At 42.9% G+C, this 14,689-nt stretch overlaps 1 protein-coding gene across 1 annotated transcript in view; it reads right to left on the bottom strand.

Moving 5' to 3' along the window:
• BRF1 (BRF1 general transcription factor IIIB subunit) overlaps positions 1-14,689 on the bottom strand; it is a 171,133-nt gene that overhangs the window by 53,038 nt on the left and 103,406 nt on the right. Inside the window, exons 12-14 of the mRNA XM_072337071.1 lie at positions 3,829-3,890; positions 1,481-1,562; positions 1,328-1,383 (exon numbers count right to left, since the gene is read on the bottom strand). Coding sequence (XP_072193172.1) covers positions 1,328-1,383; positions 1,481-1,562; positions 3,829-3,890 — 200 coding nt within the window. The remainder of the gene's footprint in view (positions 1-1,327; positions 1,384-1,480; positions 1,563-3,828; positions 3,891-14,689) is intronic.

Here is a 14,689-nt window from a genome sequence, read left to right as displayed (position 1 = left end):
AAGAAGTGGAGAAAATCAGCAATTAGCAGCAGCTTTCGAAGCAATAATGGTGTTGGAGAGGAAGCAGGATGCTGTAGCAACATCACCTGCCCACAAAGAGAGACAACTTCCCTCGGCCGAGCACTGCGAGCCCAGCGCTAACACTGTGCGGCAGTTTGATGCTGCACAGACCCAGACAAAGAGAAATGACACCAGGGAACACTTCAGTCTGGGACCAATGCCTAGCTAGGAACACACAGAAAAAGTCTTCTGTTTCTCATTCAACCTTTTCCTTTTCAAAGGAAGGTTTTAACACCGAGCTCCGCAGGAGATTTATTTTTTAATGTATAATAGCCCCTCTGTTTACCTACATGGGTCAAGTGCTACCTTGAAATTGGAAAGCACTATATTAATCAAGTTCTACTCGAGCTGTCAGAAACAATACAGCTCGAGAAAAACTCCTGTGTTGTCAGAACAAAAAGGTGGGTTGTTTGGGCTGCTTCTCAGTGCCAGAGTTATAGAGTTTTGAAAATTGCTGGTAGAATTCCACGGCCCTGGAAGGGCGGCATGAATGAGGGACTCTGAAGCATAAAACAGTGTTTCATTGTCTGGTTTTGTTTTTGCTATTGAAATACCTAGGGGAAGTGGGAAACTCTGTCTTTCACATTAGGCAGAAAAGAAGGATACAAGATACACACATTAAAAATGAACACGGATTTTAGTTGCGTGTGGAAGATTTGACTTGTCGCTTGCTCAATTACAAAAAAACACTAATGCTGTAAATTGTGAATATACGGCCAATTAGGTTGCTTTAAACTGCTAAACATGGAGACAGGACGTGCCACTTGTTAACATAACTGTCGCTTTCTTTATGAAAGGTACGACTAAATACTTCTTTAAGTGGCTGTAACAAAGACCTCTTCAGCTGTCCATAAAGAAATCATTATAGCAAGAGCAGATGAAGCTGCTAAAGTTAGGGCAAGTACAAACAAATTCCCCATGCAAGCGTTAAAAAAGTCAGGCATGTCCTAAGAACTGTATTTAAATAAGTAAGCAATAGGGTTGTGATCCTAAATGCAAGAACTAGCTCTGATTTTGCCATGTGCTCAGATTTTTCCTAATAGTAGCTCAGAATAGACATTTGGGCAAGAAAGTGTTTAACTTATTACCTGAGAGAAGTTACAGCATTCTATTTATGTAATGCATAGAAATATGCTGGGTTTGGCCTGTTTAGTGGTGACCCGTCCCTTCACACTCCCCCCCAAAACAGCCTACACGGGGTGATCAACAGATACAATGAATTTCCAAGACATTTTCAAACAGACACAATTAGCACACAGTTTGATACCTTGTGTTCCTTATAAATCCCAAGTTCTTTCTCTTTTGCTATTCTTGCTTCCTTTTCTGAAAGATGACAAAAGGGTAACGAGCATGAAGATTACACACACTGCATATTTCAGCAACCCTGGCCAAAAGAAGAATTCCATTCCTATCCACTTACCTTTTTGTTCCTTCAAATAATCTGCATTTTCTTTCATCCACAGCTCTGCTTTTATCTGAGCTTCTGTTTCGTTAAGTATATACTAAAAGACAAAACAAGTTCATCTGCTTTCAGAAATCAACTTAAAAATCATAGCGCAAAACTGAACTGAAAAACCACTAACGAGGTCAATTGGTAATTTGTTTAATTGAAATATATATATATGTATATATATATATATAAGAAAACATGACCGAGATGCAACAATCAGAGCATTTCTAGCAAATCCTAAAGCTGGAAAAGCAATGACCTGCTTTCAAAACACAGCGCTGGGTTTCCAAACTGTGGTGGGGCGGTCGACAACCATCCAGGACTCATTGTATGCCATCATAATACTCGATCCATGATTAATTTAGATCTTGTTTTTATGGTCTTTCGCAGATGATGTAAGAGAGTATCATGACAACATGGCTCTCTGCAAGTAATTCTGAGAGGAGATGGTGGTCTTTAATTCAAAACAGAATGGGAACCCACAACCAAAACCAAAACAGAAACATGTGTCTTCTAGGTATGTTTCTGGGAAGGTTTAAGCATGGTTACCAAAATTATGAGTACAATGGTTTGTGTGAATGAAAGCAGTTGGAGGTTCAGTCCTCTAGATGTCAGAGAGCTGGGTGCAGTGCACACATCTGAACGTCCTGCAGTTAATCCTGCTTAATCACAGCAACATCGTTAGTAAGTGCGGAGCTGTAAAGCACCTAGAACTACCCAAATAAATCACAGAAATAAACAGGTAGGTGGGCAGGTAGGCAGCAAGCAGGCTGGCGGGTTGCTAGATAGATCTTGCCTTCAATTTCCAACACAATTATAAGCCCAGCATTTAGCACAACTGTCTGCAAAGCAAAGGTTCTGTACGGCACGTGCTGTCTGGCAATGAAGAACTTCTGCAGAATGGAGCAGACAAACGGGATCATCCCTCATAAAGAAGATAATTCACTTGTAAGCAACGGACCCAAAACTTGTAAAACAATGTTTAAGTGCTGGAAAAACAATCTGAGTTTTCTCCATCTTACAGGTTTTAGTAGTTCAGATTTTCCTCTAAAGTAAAATGGAGACAGAAGAATTTTATGAGAAAAGTAACTCCAGGTAAATGAAACTGATGTAGGGAGGGGTCCTTCCTTGGAGGGCAAATGGGGCGAGCAAGCAGCTGCACAGGGGCTGGTTTATCAGGCCAGTATTTCACTATTTCATCTGTTTCTATTAAAGGTGGGTCATAATAGTAAAACTCTTCCTCATAGCTCAGTTATTTATCTTTCTTATGCTTTTAGCGAGTTCATAATCTTGGGCTTACAGTATTATAGTCTACTGCCATGGAAATGAACATGAGGTCATAAAAGCAGAGTTATGACCTCACTACGGGCTACAAAGCAGAGAAAAGGTGCATTTTCTTGCCCCGTTTTTGTTTTAAAAGACTGACCTGCTCTATTGCAGCCCTTCAGAATCAGCTCTGGGAGCTTTCAGATTACCAGCCTCCCTGCCCCCCATTCTACTCCACCTCCACCATGCTCTTCCTCACACCCAGCTCAGCTGCCCTCAGGCCAAGCATTTGCCTACCTCTCCTACCTCTCCTACCTACCTCTCCATTCCTCACCAAGAATATTCAGCAGATCAAGCCCGATTCTCAGCAATCTCTATGAAACCCTTCTGCTTTCAGTGACTCTGTCCTCCAAAAGGAGCTTTTAGCATCAGTGTTATCCATTCAAACTGCACTTTTCATTTCCAACTCGCGCAGTGGCTGGAGCAGACATCAGGCCCTGATGGGAGGACTGTGTGTTCATGCACTGACCTGCTGTGTGCCCTTTAACAGGCCATTTCCACAGCTCTCTTTTATACTCAGGCTGTTATGGAAAGGGTACCTTGTGCTGCCACACAAATAATAATAAATCCAGAAGATGCTATGGGAATCTTTTTAAGCACACAGAAGCTGTACGTGCTGCTCCTACAGCCTGGTTTCCATGGCAGCCTCATAAGATGAATATATTGTAATTAAATAATGATTTTACAGATCCAACAAACTTTTAAAAGTTCTCCTAAGAATAAAAGGTATTCGAAAAGGAAACTATGCCAGCACAGTAAGAAAGCAGCAGCAGCAGTCCTGTACATACATAAAATCAGCACTAAATTCACCAGCTTGCATGTACATTAGCTTTGACCCCAGATAGCTGAAATCAGTCAAACCTCTCTATAGATCAGAGGCAAGCACTGTCAGAGTGAAGAGGTAGAGATGGAGAGAATACACCACAGAAGAACCAGTTTTTCTTTCTCAGATATCCAAACGCAGAGAGACTCGGGATAAAAGTGTATCTTACCCTATCTATTTCACTGTCGTCAATTCCACTGAGATCTAATTCACCATCTCCTGCATTTCCACCTACATAAAAGAACACATTTAATTAGCTAGACGTTTTCTTCAAAATCAATTGCAATTGAAGTCCTATGGTAAAGTAACACTTCTTCGCTTTTCCTTCTGCATTCATCAGTGAGGTTTAAGAAACCGTCAAGTACTTGTGATGCGAGGGGATCCACACCAACATGCACCACTCTGAACTGATTTATAATACAGGTGCCAGCACGGTTCTCTTTTAGGACCAAAAATCTACCACACGTTTTCCAAGTGTCCTTTTTTCCTTTCTTTATTAATTTACAGCCACATGTTTTCACCATGAACCCGGAGAGCCATTTCAGATGACACCATTTTTCATTCACCATAACATGGATTTCTTCACCAGGGTCCATATCCTGGTGATTCATCTGTAAATTACGGCTTAGAAAATGCTTTTCTGTTTAGAAGGAAGCAGCACAAAGCAGTGAATGATACACCACACCGACAGTCGTACCGTGGGTCTACTCTTAATTCTGATCTACAGTCATTCGAACCACATAACTCATAGCAGTTCTGTAAAAATAGGCATTATTTTTGTTTTCAAAAATGGGAATTATTAAAACGTTTCCAAATCTTAACTTGAAAGCTACAGGAAGGGTCTAAACGAACGTGCAGCAATAATGAGTTTCTGTAATTACAACATCGCTGTCATTTTTATGGTTGTATATTTACTAAGACTTATCCCGAAAACAAGAGTTTTTAAGATTCATTCTATTCATTAAAAGTCATAACAGCAAAGAACTGAGATCTGATTTAGGAGCAGCACAACTTACAGCAGGAAAATTGATTTTCCACATCATATTAATGTACAGTAGTAATATACCATTAATGTAGTCCAGGTAGAGAAGAAAATACATTATTCAACACAGACTTCTTCTGGGGAATGAAGACAACTCCCTGGTCATCTCCATTACATTTAATCAAGAATGGACAACAGACGACCCAAGCTGATGATGTGCAGGAAAAATAAATAAATGAAGTTTCAATAATCTGCAACAGCAGGAAATTGTATGGAACAGCTTGGTAACTTCAGGGACATGGTTCTCCATTACTGAGCATGTGCCCCTCAGCTTCCCAAGGCTGCTGAATGCTTTGGTTGCCTGGGCTGGTGGCTCTTTGCAGAGCAGAAAGCAGGGCCTTGAAAGACATCGGATAGAGCCAACAAGGTAGGAATTCACAGCATTCTTGGGAGATACAATTGATCCTCAGCTTGGCAGAACCCAGGCATTAGAGCAGCTCTCAAAGTAGATAAAACCACAGGGCTGGAATACAATGCAAACTCCTGTGTGGGAATGAGGGCTGAGCTCTTTGAGGAGATGCAAAGGATTGGGCTGCTCAGCCCAAAAGGCATTACTGATATCAGACACTGAGCACTCATAGTTTGCTTTTCAAAGTTCAACTTAATCAACAGAAAGTTTTTAATTCTTTCCACATCAAATCATACAAAGAATGAATTCCAGCCCAAAGACAATGTCCTGTTACAAGGAATCACCCAAAACTTTGCTTTGTTTTTCTTCTGAGATTGTTTTATAAACACAGTATCAACTTTAGCAATTCAGATAAACTGATGCAAATATGACTAAAAAAGCCTTCAGGAAGATTTCTCACTGATATTAACATTTAGAAATTAACTGTACTTTAGAGTCCCAGAGTGTGAAAGTTTTGCTTTATGACTGTGATAACTATTAACTATGTAATTGTTCAGCGCATACGCTTAACTCCTGCTCTTATCTCTACACTGCACAGTAAGAGCACACCTTGCCCTGGGACCTCCAGCTCCTCATGCAAGCACCCACTACCAAACACACAGGGCTGGGACCCAAGGATGCATGTCTGGATCTTCCCTGAAAGAGTAGTGATGCAATGGCACAGCTGCCCAGGGAGTGGTGGGGTCACGGTCCATGGAGGTGTTCAAGAACTATGGAGATGTGGCACTGAGGGACGTGGGCAGTGGGTATGGTGGGGACGGGTTGGATTTGGACTAGATGACCTTAGTGGTCTTTTCCAGTCTTAATGGTTCTTTGATTCTATGAAAGCATGCTTTCACTTGAGGCTGGAAAGGAAAATCAAGGTGAGAAAATACATCCAAGTGGTTTGGTACCTCTTTAAAATAGCTTTAATATAACTGACTGGAATTTTTTAGCAAGCCGAAATCATGCAAAGCACAAAGAAGAACGGTTGTGCATTGCATCCCCAACGGGAGGCCGGGGCATCCTGCCGAGCATCATTGCCAGTCCCTCCTGCTGGAACCGATACGTGAATTTCCAGTGAGTGAAATGCTTAAATAATCACTGAGGCAAGGAGTGAACTCTGTAGTCTACTGTCTGAGATGCCTTCCCAGGAGACTGCACACCTGGCTCCGAGAAAGGTTTCATTACTTACACAAAATAAAATAACTCCAGAGCAGAAAGCTGGAGTGTGCCCGGGGCTGAGTAATACATCTTGGGTTGGAGGAGACTGTGCAGAACCTGGCCTCAAACTGGGTTTCCTGTGTTCTGGGTAGATGCTGCAGGCACTAAGATATAGGACAGAAGGGTGAGGTTTTCCTTCTCATTGTCTCACCAGCTCCTTTTATCTTCAAGATTTTCAGGAAAAAAAATAAACTAAACTACTGACTCCTTATACATTAGGGCCAAAATTAAACAGGAACCAAACTGAAAGATCCCTCACTGCTATGTTCTGAACATCAGGCTAGGAAACCACAATCTGCAGTGCTGTCTGAGAACTGCTCTGGAACTCAAGTCACAGCTCAACTTGACTTAAAATTCTCTGCGCCCCCAAATTATTTGCTGCTAAAACTGTCACAGCGTTTTAGGAACAATAATAATTTCTCACCAAAATCAACTGCTGCTGCTTTTATTTGTCATTAAACACCTTGCTTCCCCTGTATTCTGCTACATTTTTGGATCAGAGGTTTAAAATTTAATATGGCACAGTACAGTAGATGTCTGTTTCCTTATACAGCCCTACTATGCCAGACTGAAAATGATGTAATTTCAGGCACCATGAACAATTTCACATGTCATTTTAAATAGAACTTGTTAGTGAATTAGGTGCCAGTTCTTCTCATTGGATCAATTAGCACCAGGGACAGAAAACTCATTCTCCAACTGGTAAATTGCAGAGAAAAATCCAGAAGCAAGTTGTATATAATAAGCATTTCTCAGACCCCGTAACAGCAGTCGAGGGAGTAATTGTAGGATATCCAGTCTGCCTGCAAGTAGCACTTTCTTCTGCCTATGTGATAGGCATTCATCAACTGCAAGGAGTATTTCAGATGAGAAGGAGCCTTCAAACCTCTAGCTTAACACTTTCACTAGGAAAAAGTGTTACACAATGCTGATTCAAAGAATAATGCATCCACTTTGATCTGAGAATTTCCATGGCAGTCATGAGCATGCCCTACCAGCCCTCATCATTCATCTGCTCGCTCTGGGGCACTGAAAGTACACCCCTTCGCTTTTATTATACCAGAAAGATCTTCCCAGCTGCTAAACTTTTCCAAACAATCTCCAAATGATCATTTTCCCCTTTAATAAAAGGGTTGAAATGAAATTTTCAACGAAATGAAAACACAGATGTGGCCAACATCTGGTCCGACCTCTTAAAAGCTTATTTAAAAGCAATAGCGCCATGTGACACGGCTCTTAGCGGGGATTTCTTCTGTTAAGGAAAACAACCGTTCTGCTGCAGGGCACGGGCAAAAAAAATAACTTCTGTGTTCAACAAAACAAAGCAAAACCCCAAAATGCCATATTGAAATGAAACTACTGTTGGGCAGAGGGGACAGCGAAACAGAAGCGGGGCGACCAGGTCCTTCCTCACTGCATTTCTCATTGCAGGCAGAGGAAGAGGAGCTCCCACAGCCTTCAGTCAAGGTCCTGGTCAGCCACATCCATGTAACTTACTGTTGCCAGTCAGCCAGCCGTCTCTCTGCGTATTTCAAAGTAAAAAAAAACAAACAAAAAAGCCCTTTCTTTGCAGCCTCTTAACATCTTTGCCAGCGGACTCTAAGAGACACGAGAGCTACAAACAGACATTCGGGATTAGGTTTGTAAACCTGCAGGATTATTTACTGTTCTTGTCATTACTAAATGCATACTAAGCCCTCTTTTAGCACTGTCTCCCCCCCTCTCTACCTCTGTGTATCCATCCAGTTAAATATATACATAGCACGCTACTACGGGGATTTATTACAGAAGAATAATTCCTGCTGATATACTTTAAAAACCCGCATTTTTGACGACAGACATTTGAAGAATGTGTTTTTCAGTTCCTCGCACAGGAGGCCGAGCTATTTATTGCGCTGCCCAGATAAGAGGATTTCCTTACAGACAGCAATGAAGGCTGAACGCTTCTCAGGAAATCCTCTGAAGCTCGTGTAATAGCAGGCGCTCGGCCCTCCTGTCCCACACTGCACCCACATCCCCTGCCACGCCATCGCACGGCAGTGCCAGAGCTGAGACTGCAACAGAGAGCACCAATGCAAAGCACGCCGCAAATGAAAATCGGAATATAAGGACACAGTAAAATTAATTGCTCTTAGTGGCAAAATACGTGTCACAAAAAAATGCATGGCTTGTCTTTTCACGGTTAGGTAAAAACGAGGGGTTTGTTTTTTTTTTTATTGTACCTGAGGCCACCTTGAAAATTACAGCCTACTCCTTCACAGTGCCAATTCCACGTCGCAATTTCGGTCTAAAGGACTACAGAGCACACGAGGCCATGCATACAGTATAAAGATAAATGAAGTCTGTCACATTATTATTTCCTTCTGCCAAGGCAAGGTTAAGGGGTCCTCTCCAGCTGAAGCCAAGTTTCCAGCCTGCCTGCTTCTGAAGAGAAAGCAAACACGGCACGTTGGGAGCAGCCAGGGCCCTTCTTCCCAGCAGTGCTCCCTGCAGCCGACGGGAGACGGGTGGACACGGCACTGGCTGGCGCCAGGATGCCCAGCAGCACAGGGACGGGGCTGGCACGGTCAGAGCCTGGCATGGGGATAGAAAGGAGGGCAAAGACAAAGCCCAAAATGGGGTAGATGAAAGGCAAAGAGAGAAAGGGCCTGAGCTAATAAAAGCAAAGAAATGCCGTGTATCTGCTACACACTGTGCTATTGTAAGCATGAGGTAACAGCGTGCAACAGCAACCTGCAAGCCTTATTACTGTTTGCAGTGTAAGCCCTCCAAAAAATGGGAATGTACAGGCTGGTAGTTCTGTCTCTGCTCTTAAATGGGACATCATCACTGAGCAAACAGGAACACTACCTGGGATCAGCCTGGCTGGTTTGCAGTCACTGCATCAGGCTCATTTACCTCTCTATGTGCAGAAGGTTTTCACAGAATCACTAACTGGAGAAAGTCTCTAAGATCACCCAGTCCAACCACAACCACTCCCACCAATACCAGTGACCACATCCCTCAGTGCCACAACTCCACTGCTCTTGAACACCTCCAAGAACACTGACTGCAATTGAAGACCATGAAGAAACCTATGGCTGCTTTCCAGCAGTATCTCCATGCTGAGAAAAGAATCGCTGTTGTTTCACCTCACAGTGGATGGAGGTTCTAACTGATCCGCTCCCATTTTATACCCATTTAAAGGTTATAGCAGCGGTCTAACAGGCATGGAAAGTTGTTAATTTAAACACTTCTTCATCAGAAAAACAGTGAATTATTCTGTTCTTTACAGTCTCCCCTGTGGTACACATTTGTAAAGAAGGCGGTAAGAAAGTAGCCCAGCAATAAACAGTGCCACTGTGATACTGAAAAGCTGGGGTTTGTTACTGTAAACTCATGCTTCCTGAACCGCGCAGCAATGTAAGAAACCCTTAAGGATCCTTTCAACCTCCCAAAATAAATACAAGAGTTAAGCTTTTGAACTGAAGAACATCCCGAGAACTGTCCTCAAAAACCAGTACAGACATTCCTCTGCTTTAATAATTTTTGTGTGCCCCAACACCCTTTAAAAATAGTGAGAAAAAGCATCCATTATGCAACCCACTCGATGCAGCTCTTCGTTCTGTTTTAAGATCACAGCCGTGCTGTCAGGACCAAGAGCTCAGATGACGGCAGCTCTCAACAACACGCCAAGAGAGATTTCTTGCTGATGAAGCCAACCGCCATCACTGACCACCCTGACAAATACTCACTCAGAGGCACATTAATTACTTATCACAAATGGTATTTTTCAGCTCCAAAGCTCCCATGCAAAGTCACGAGGCTTCTCCAGCTTGTGATTTCTGCCTCTAACAACGCCAGCACTGACCACAGTGTGACTGCGGAGGATGCAACGCGGCTCTGGATACACACTCACACCTCAGCTTTGGGCCACACATTCACCTCTACAGTCTAAAAGCTTTTCAAAATGAAGACTATAAAGCCAGCAGCTCTCCCCACTTCTTGCTCTTTTCCATCCGATTTGGGAAAGTCACCAACTCCCTACTACATTTTCCTCCATTGCCTTTTATGCTGTTCTTGGCATCTTTTCTCTCCTCTCCCTTCCCCCATCCTTTCTTCTTTTTGGTGCCTTCTGGCCTGTATGTTCTGCATTTTTTTAAATCTCTGCAGGGGTATCCAACAGTAACAGTTTATATAAAGGGAAAGGCCTGGGAGAAGAACTGACCAGCATCTCAATCAGCTCCTCTCTTCACACCCGTAAGTGCAAAGTGCTGCTGTATCTCCTGCAGCAGTCTGACTGCCCGGAGAGCAGCCAGCAAAGGGAAACAGGCTGAGATCACAGCCCCTGGCTCACTTTCTCTGTGCTGCCAGACCACTGTGTAAAACAGCAAGAGCACTTTACACAGGAGCCAGCCATAAAGGGAACAGCTGGTTTTGTGTTTAAGTGCTGAGCACCATTTCTGCAACTGCAGCAAGGTGGTAAGCAGCCAGGTCTTGCTGCAGGCACTAAGCGCTCTGCTGTGCATCCCTGCAAGCCCACCTGGCCCTTACCTGGACAGCACTCAGCCACCAAGCACTGGGCATGTGTTGTTCTATTGAGAACTAAATCTGCTCCTGCCTCCACACCCCAATCGAAACGAGAGTTTTATAAGTAAACCCTAGAATTCTCCTTGGTTTATTCTTATCTGTAGATTTTTAATTATGAACCAAACTATGTTCTGCCTGCCATAAATATGCACAGTTTTCAAGCCAGAAGAAATCGAGAAGGTCTGAACAGTATTTGAGAGGCTCCTTTTGACATTATGGAACTTAAAAGCAAAGCTAACTTATATTCCTGGATATCAGGGTAAATTCAAGGTTGGCTCAGAGGAGAGCCCAATAATTTGGAGCGAATTTCCTTTAGCACAAGTGTGTGTGCTTGTACCACTCTGCTGAGGTTCAGAGCAGGTCTGTGGCACATCAGATGCTACAAGCTCAGTGCCAGTCACCAGAAGCCACTCAGACCACAGAAATGCTTCAGCAGGCAATTATTAGCATTAAGACGACAGCGTGATATAGCGTGTTAGATTATATAGCTGACTCTTCATTCAGAGAAAAAAATAAATCAATTTGTATTCTGGCCATTTACCACTTTATCCGGGTGGGCTGAATGGTGAGAAGCTGTTAACCAAAAGAAAATCATCAGGTAAGAAATTTCTCATTTTGTTACCCAGCTTCTTCCTTCCCTCATTGCTAATGAGAAATCACAAGCAGGGAATTACAGAGATGGAGAAAGAGAAGGTGAAAGTTTATTATTATTATTATTATTTATCATTATCACAGTAGAAGAATGGGCAAGAGTGGAAGCTTCTCTACAAAAAGTAAAAGCTTTTAAAATGAAGCCAGTGGGTGGGAAGCACGCTCAACTTGAGCCCTGCCTTAGGAACCAAGGCATTACTATGTCCATTGGGGCGGCCCTACAAAGCACACAGGGATGGACCTCTGCAGCATAAGGGGTGGCTGCAGCTGGCAATGGAGCAGGGCAGGTTCACCTGGTCACCTCACCCAGCAACCCACATGTGCTTCACCAGGCTCCTCAGCATGGCGTGCTCTGGTTCTCTCTGCCTCTCTGCACATGTTCTGGGGACTTGAGTGAGCATCTTCCCAGATGTATGGTAGGCAGCAGTGGAGAGCTGTAACATTATGCCTGCAGGAGCTCTGAGGCCCCAGTGCCTTGGCATTTGATTAGACTGAACTGAGCACAGTGTAATTAGCATGTGCACTCCATATGCTTGAAGTACATCATTAGAGCATTGGAACGCCCTCCAATACCACAACTTTCCGAAATAAGAAAGTTTGTGGAGAAGTTCCTAGAGAATAATTTATCTTATTCTCCGGGAATTGGGGAAAAATGCCCTCCCGTTCACAGAAGGTTTCTGGAGAAATAACCTTTCCCTGACAAAGCCCAGCAGCATGATTCACCTCTGAATAATGAAGCCAGTTTCAAAGCCGGCCTTTCAAGCTAACGGCTATCAGAAAGGCCAGCCATATGCTTGTACAACCTGTCACTCTGATTGATCTCAACATCTGACTGTTGTATATAAAGTTTATACAGTAGCAAGACTATATTTCATGTGTCGCTTTAGCTAGGTTTACATATTGCTGATTTTACAGATTTTCAGCAAGCTGCTGGTCTTCTCTGGGGAGTAGGCACAAGAAAGACACAGCTTAAATGTGGATCAGACACAGCACGAAGCAATGAGCTCCGATGATTTTACCAAGTCTCAAAAATCAGGTAGACTGGTAACAGATTTGAAAGAGAGCACTGGAAATGATAAGGTCCCACACCCCATTAAATGTAATTTATTTAAATACATCAGATCTTTACTTAACATGGTATTGCAGAGGCAGGAAGAAAGTCACAAATCATGGCTGTCTTACATATACTAAGAGGATTCATGGCTCTTTCCGTCATGCATCCATTTTATTTTACAACATATGGCATCGTATCAAAGTCGTTCTTCTTTAATTTACTGAATAACGATGCTTTCCCATGAGGCTTAATCTAAGTTCACCATAACATACTGTATTATGGCAACAATTCTCAGAAACATGACTACGTGTCTGCAGCCCATTTGGAGAGAGGGATGTGCATTTCATGTACCAATCCTTTTAAACACATTCAGCATTAAATGCAATATTGATTTCTTTGAAATCGTTAAAGCTTACTTAACAGAATTAGAGAACTGCAGAATGGCTGAGGTTGGAAGGGACCTCTGGACATCACCCTGTCCAGCCCTCTGCCCAAGTTGGGTCACTTACAGCACACTGGGATTTCTAGGAGGCAGGTTTTGAATACCTCCAGGGAAGGAGACTCCGTAACCTCTCCGGGCAGCCTGTTCCAGCGCTCTGATGCCCCCAAAGTGAAGGAGTTTTCCCTCATGTGGGACTTCTTGTGTTCCAGTTTGTGCACACTGCCTCTTATCCTATTGCTGAGCCCCATTTAGAAGAGCCTGGCCCCATTCTCTCGACAGTCTCTCATAAAAGAGATGTGTACATTCATCAGATTCCCTCCCAGCCTTCTCCAAGACAAACAGGCCCAGCTCCCTCTGCCAAATGCAACCCACTGGCCTTCTTGGCTACAAGGGCAAACCGCTAGCTTATGGCTCACTTGCTCACCTGGAGCCCAAGTCGTTCTCTTCAGAGCTTTAAGTAAAACTAAAAGCTACCTTCAGAAAATCAGATTTGGATAACTTTTGCTTTACCATTTCACTACAAAATGAAACTAAAACCATAAGATCCTAACTTCAAACCTAGACCTACTTCCTTTAGATAAAAATATAAAAATACATTGTTCAGATAAGACTAGGATGGACTGTTCTCTACATTAGCTTTAACTATTCAAACTCTTTCCAAGGAGGCTTAAGCATCATTAACTGTGCAGTGAAATAAGCCCAGGAAATGGGTTTCCCTCAGAGAGATGAGGGAAGAACAAGCAAACTGCATGGACAGAAGCTCTGTCTCCTGAACGGATAAGATTTTGAATCCTACTGGCTAGATAAAGCAGAGAACACTAAAGACCAAACAAAAAAATCTCCCATGCAATTTCCTTCGCATCATAAAAATCAACATAAAAATCCTCAAATGCTAAAATAAAGCCTAACATCACCATCAACGACTGCCAACTGAAATGAATGATCTGCACTGAAAGCATTTGCTGATGTAGCAAGAAGCTGCCACAAAGACTTTCAATGCAGTGGCAGCAAACCGGTCTGCGGATCAGCTCCTCACCTCCTGCCTAGGAAAGCCTGAAAACAAGAAGAGCAGGACATGGCAGAGGCTGCGAAGGCAGGATCTGGGCATCTGTATTCACACATGTTTAATTCTCAAAGTGTTCCTCAGGCATTATTTAGGGATGGTTTCATCCCTGTAGTGACACTGCAATCAAACAGCTTCGCAGGACGGCCGTGCATCTACAGAGCATAAAATATTACAGACTATGTTCCACATTCTGCCCAAAAGAAGAGGATAGATTTCAACAACATCAAGTCATCCAAGTCACAGCCTTAATTACACCATAACATAGAAAAAAAAAGAAAGGAAACAAGAACGACAATTTGAAGCTTTTGTGCTTCTTTTAGCCATCGCATTTTTCTCTGCTCTGTAGTAAAATTACAAGTAGAAAACTTTGGACACAACAAAGAGAAAGAGGAAGCTTGCCAAGACCAGGGGAGCCAACAATTAATACAGTAGTATTTAATTCAAAGGAGTAACTGCATGAACCCTGCACTGGGTTCCATCCCAGTGACTGAAAAACTGGTTCAGCAAAGAAAAAAAAAAGTCTTTGTTTATTTATTTCTAAATCACCAGCACTGCAAACTCATTCTGGTATTTGAAAGTCAATGCGAGCTCTCT

The sequence above is a fragment of the Excalfactoria chinensis genome, chromosome 5 (genome assembly GCF_039878825.1).
Source record: "Excalfactoria chinensis isolate bCotChi1 chromosome 5, bCotChi1.hap2, whole genome shotgun sequence".
NCBI lineage: Eukaryota > Metazoa > Chordata > Aves > Galliformes > Phasianidae > Excalfactoria > Excalfactoria chinensis.
Note: the sequence above shows the minus strand (reverse complement) of the source record. Positions and strands in the feature narration are given on the sequence as shown.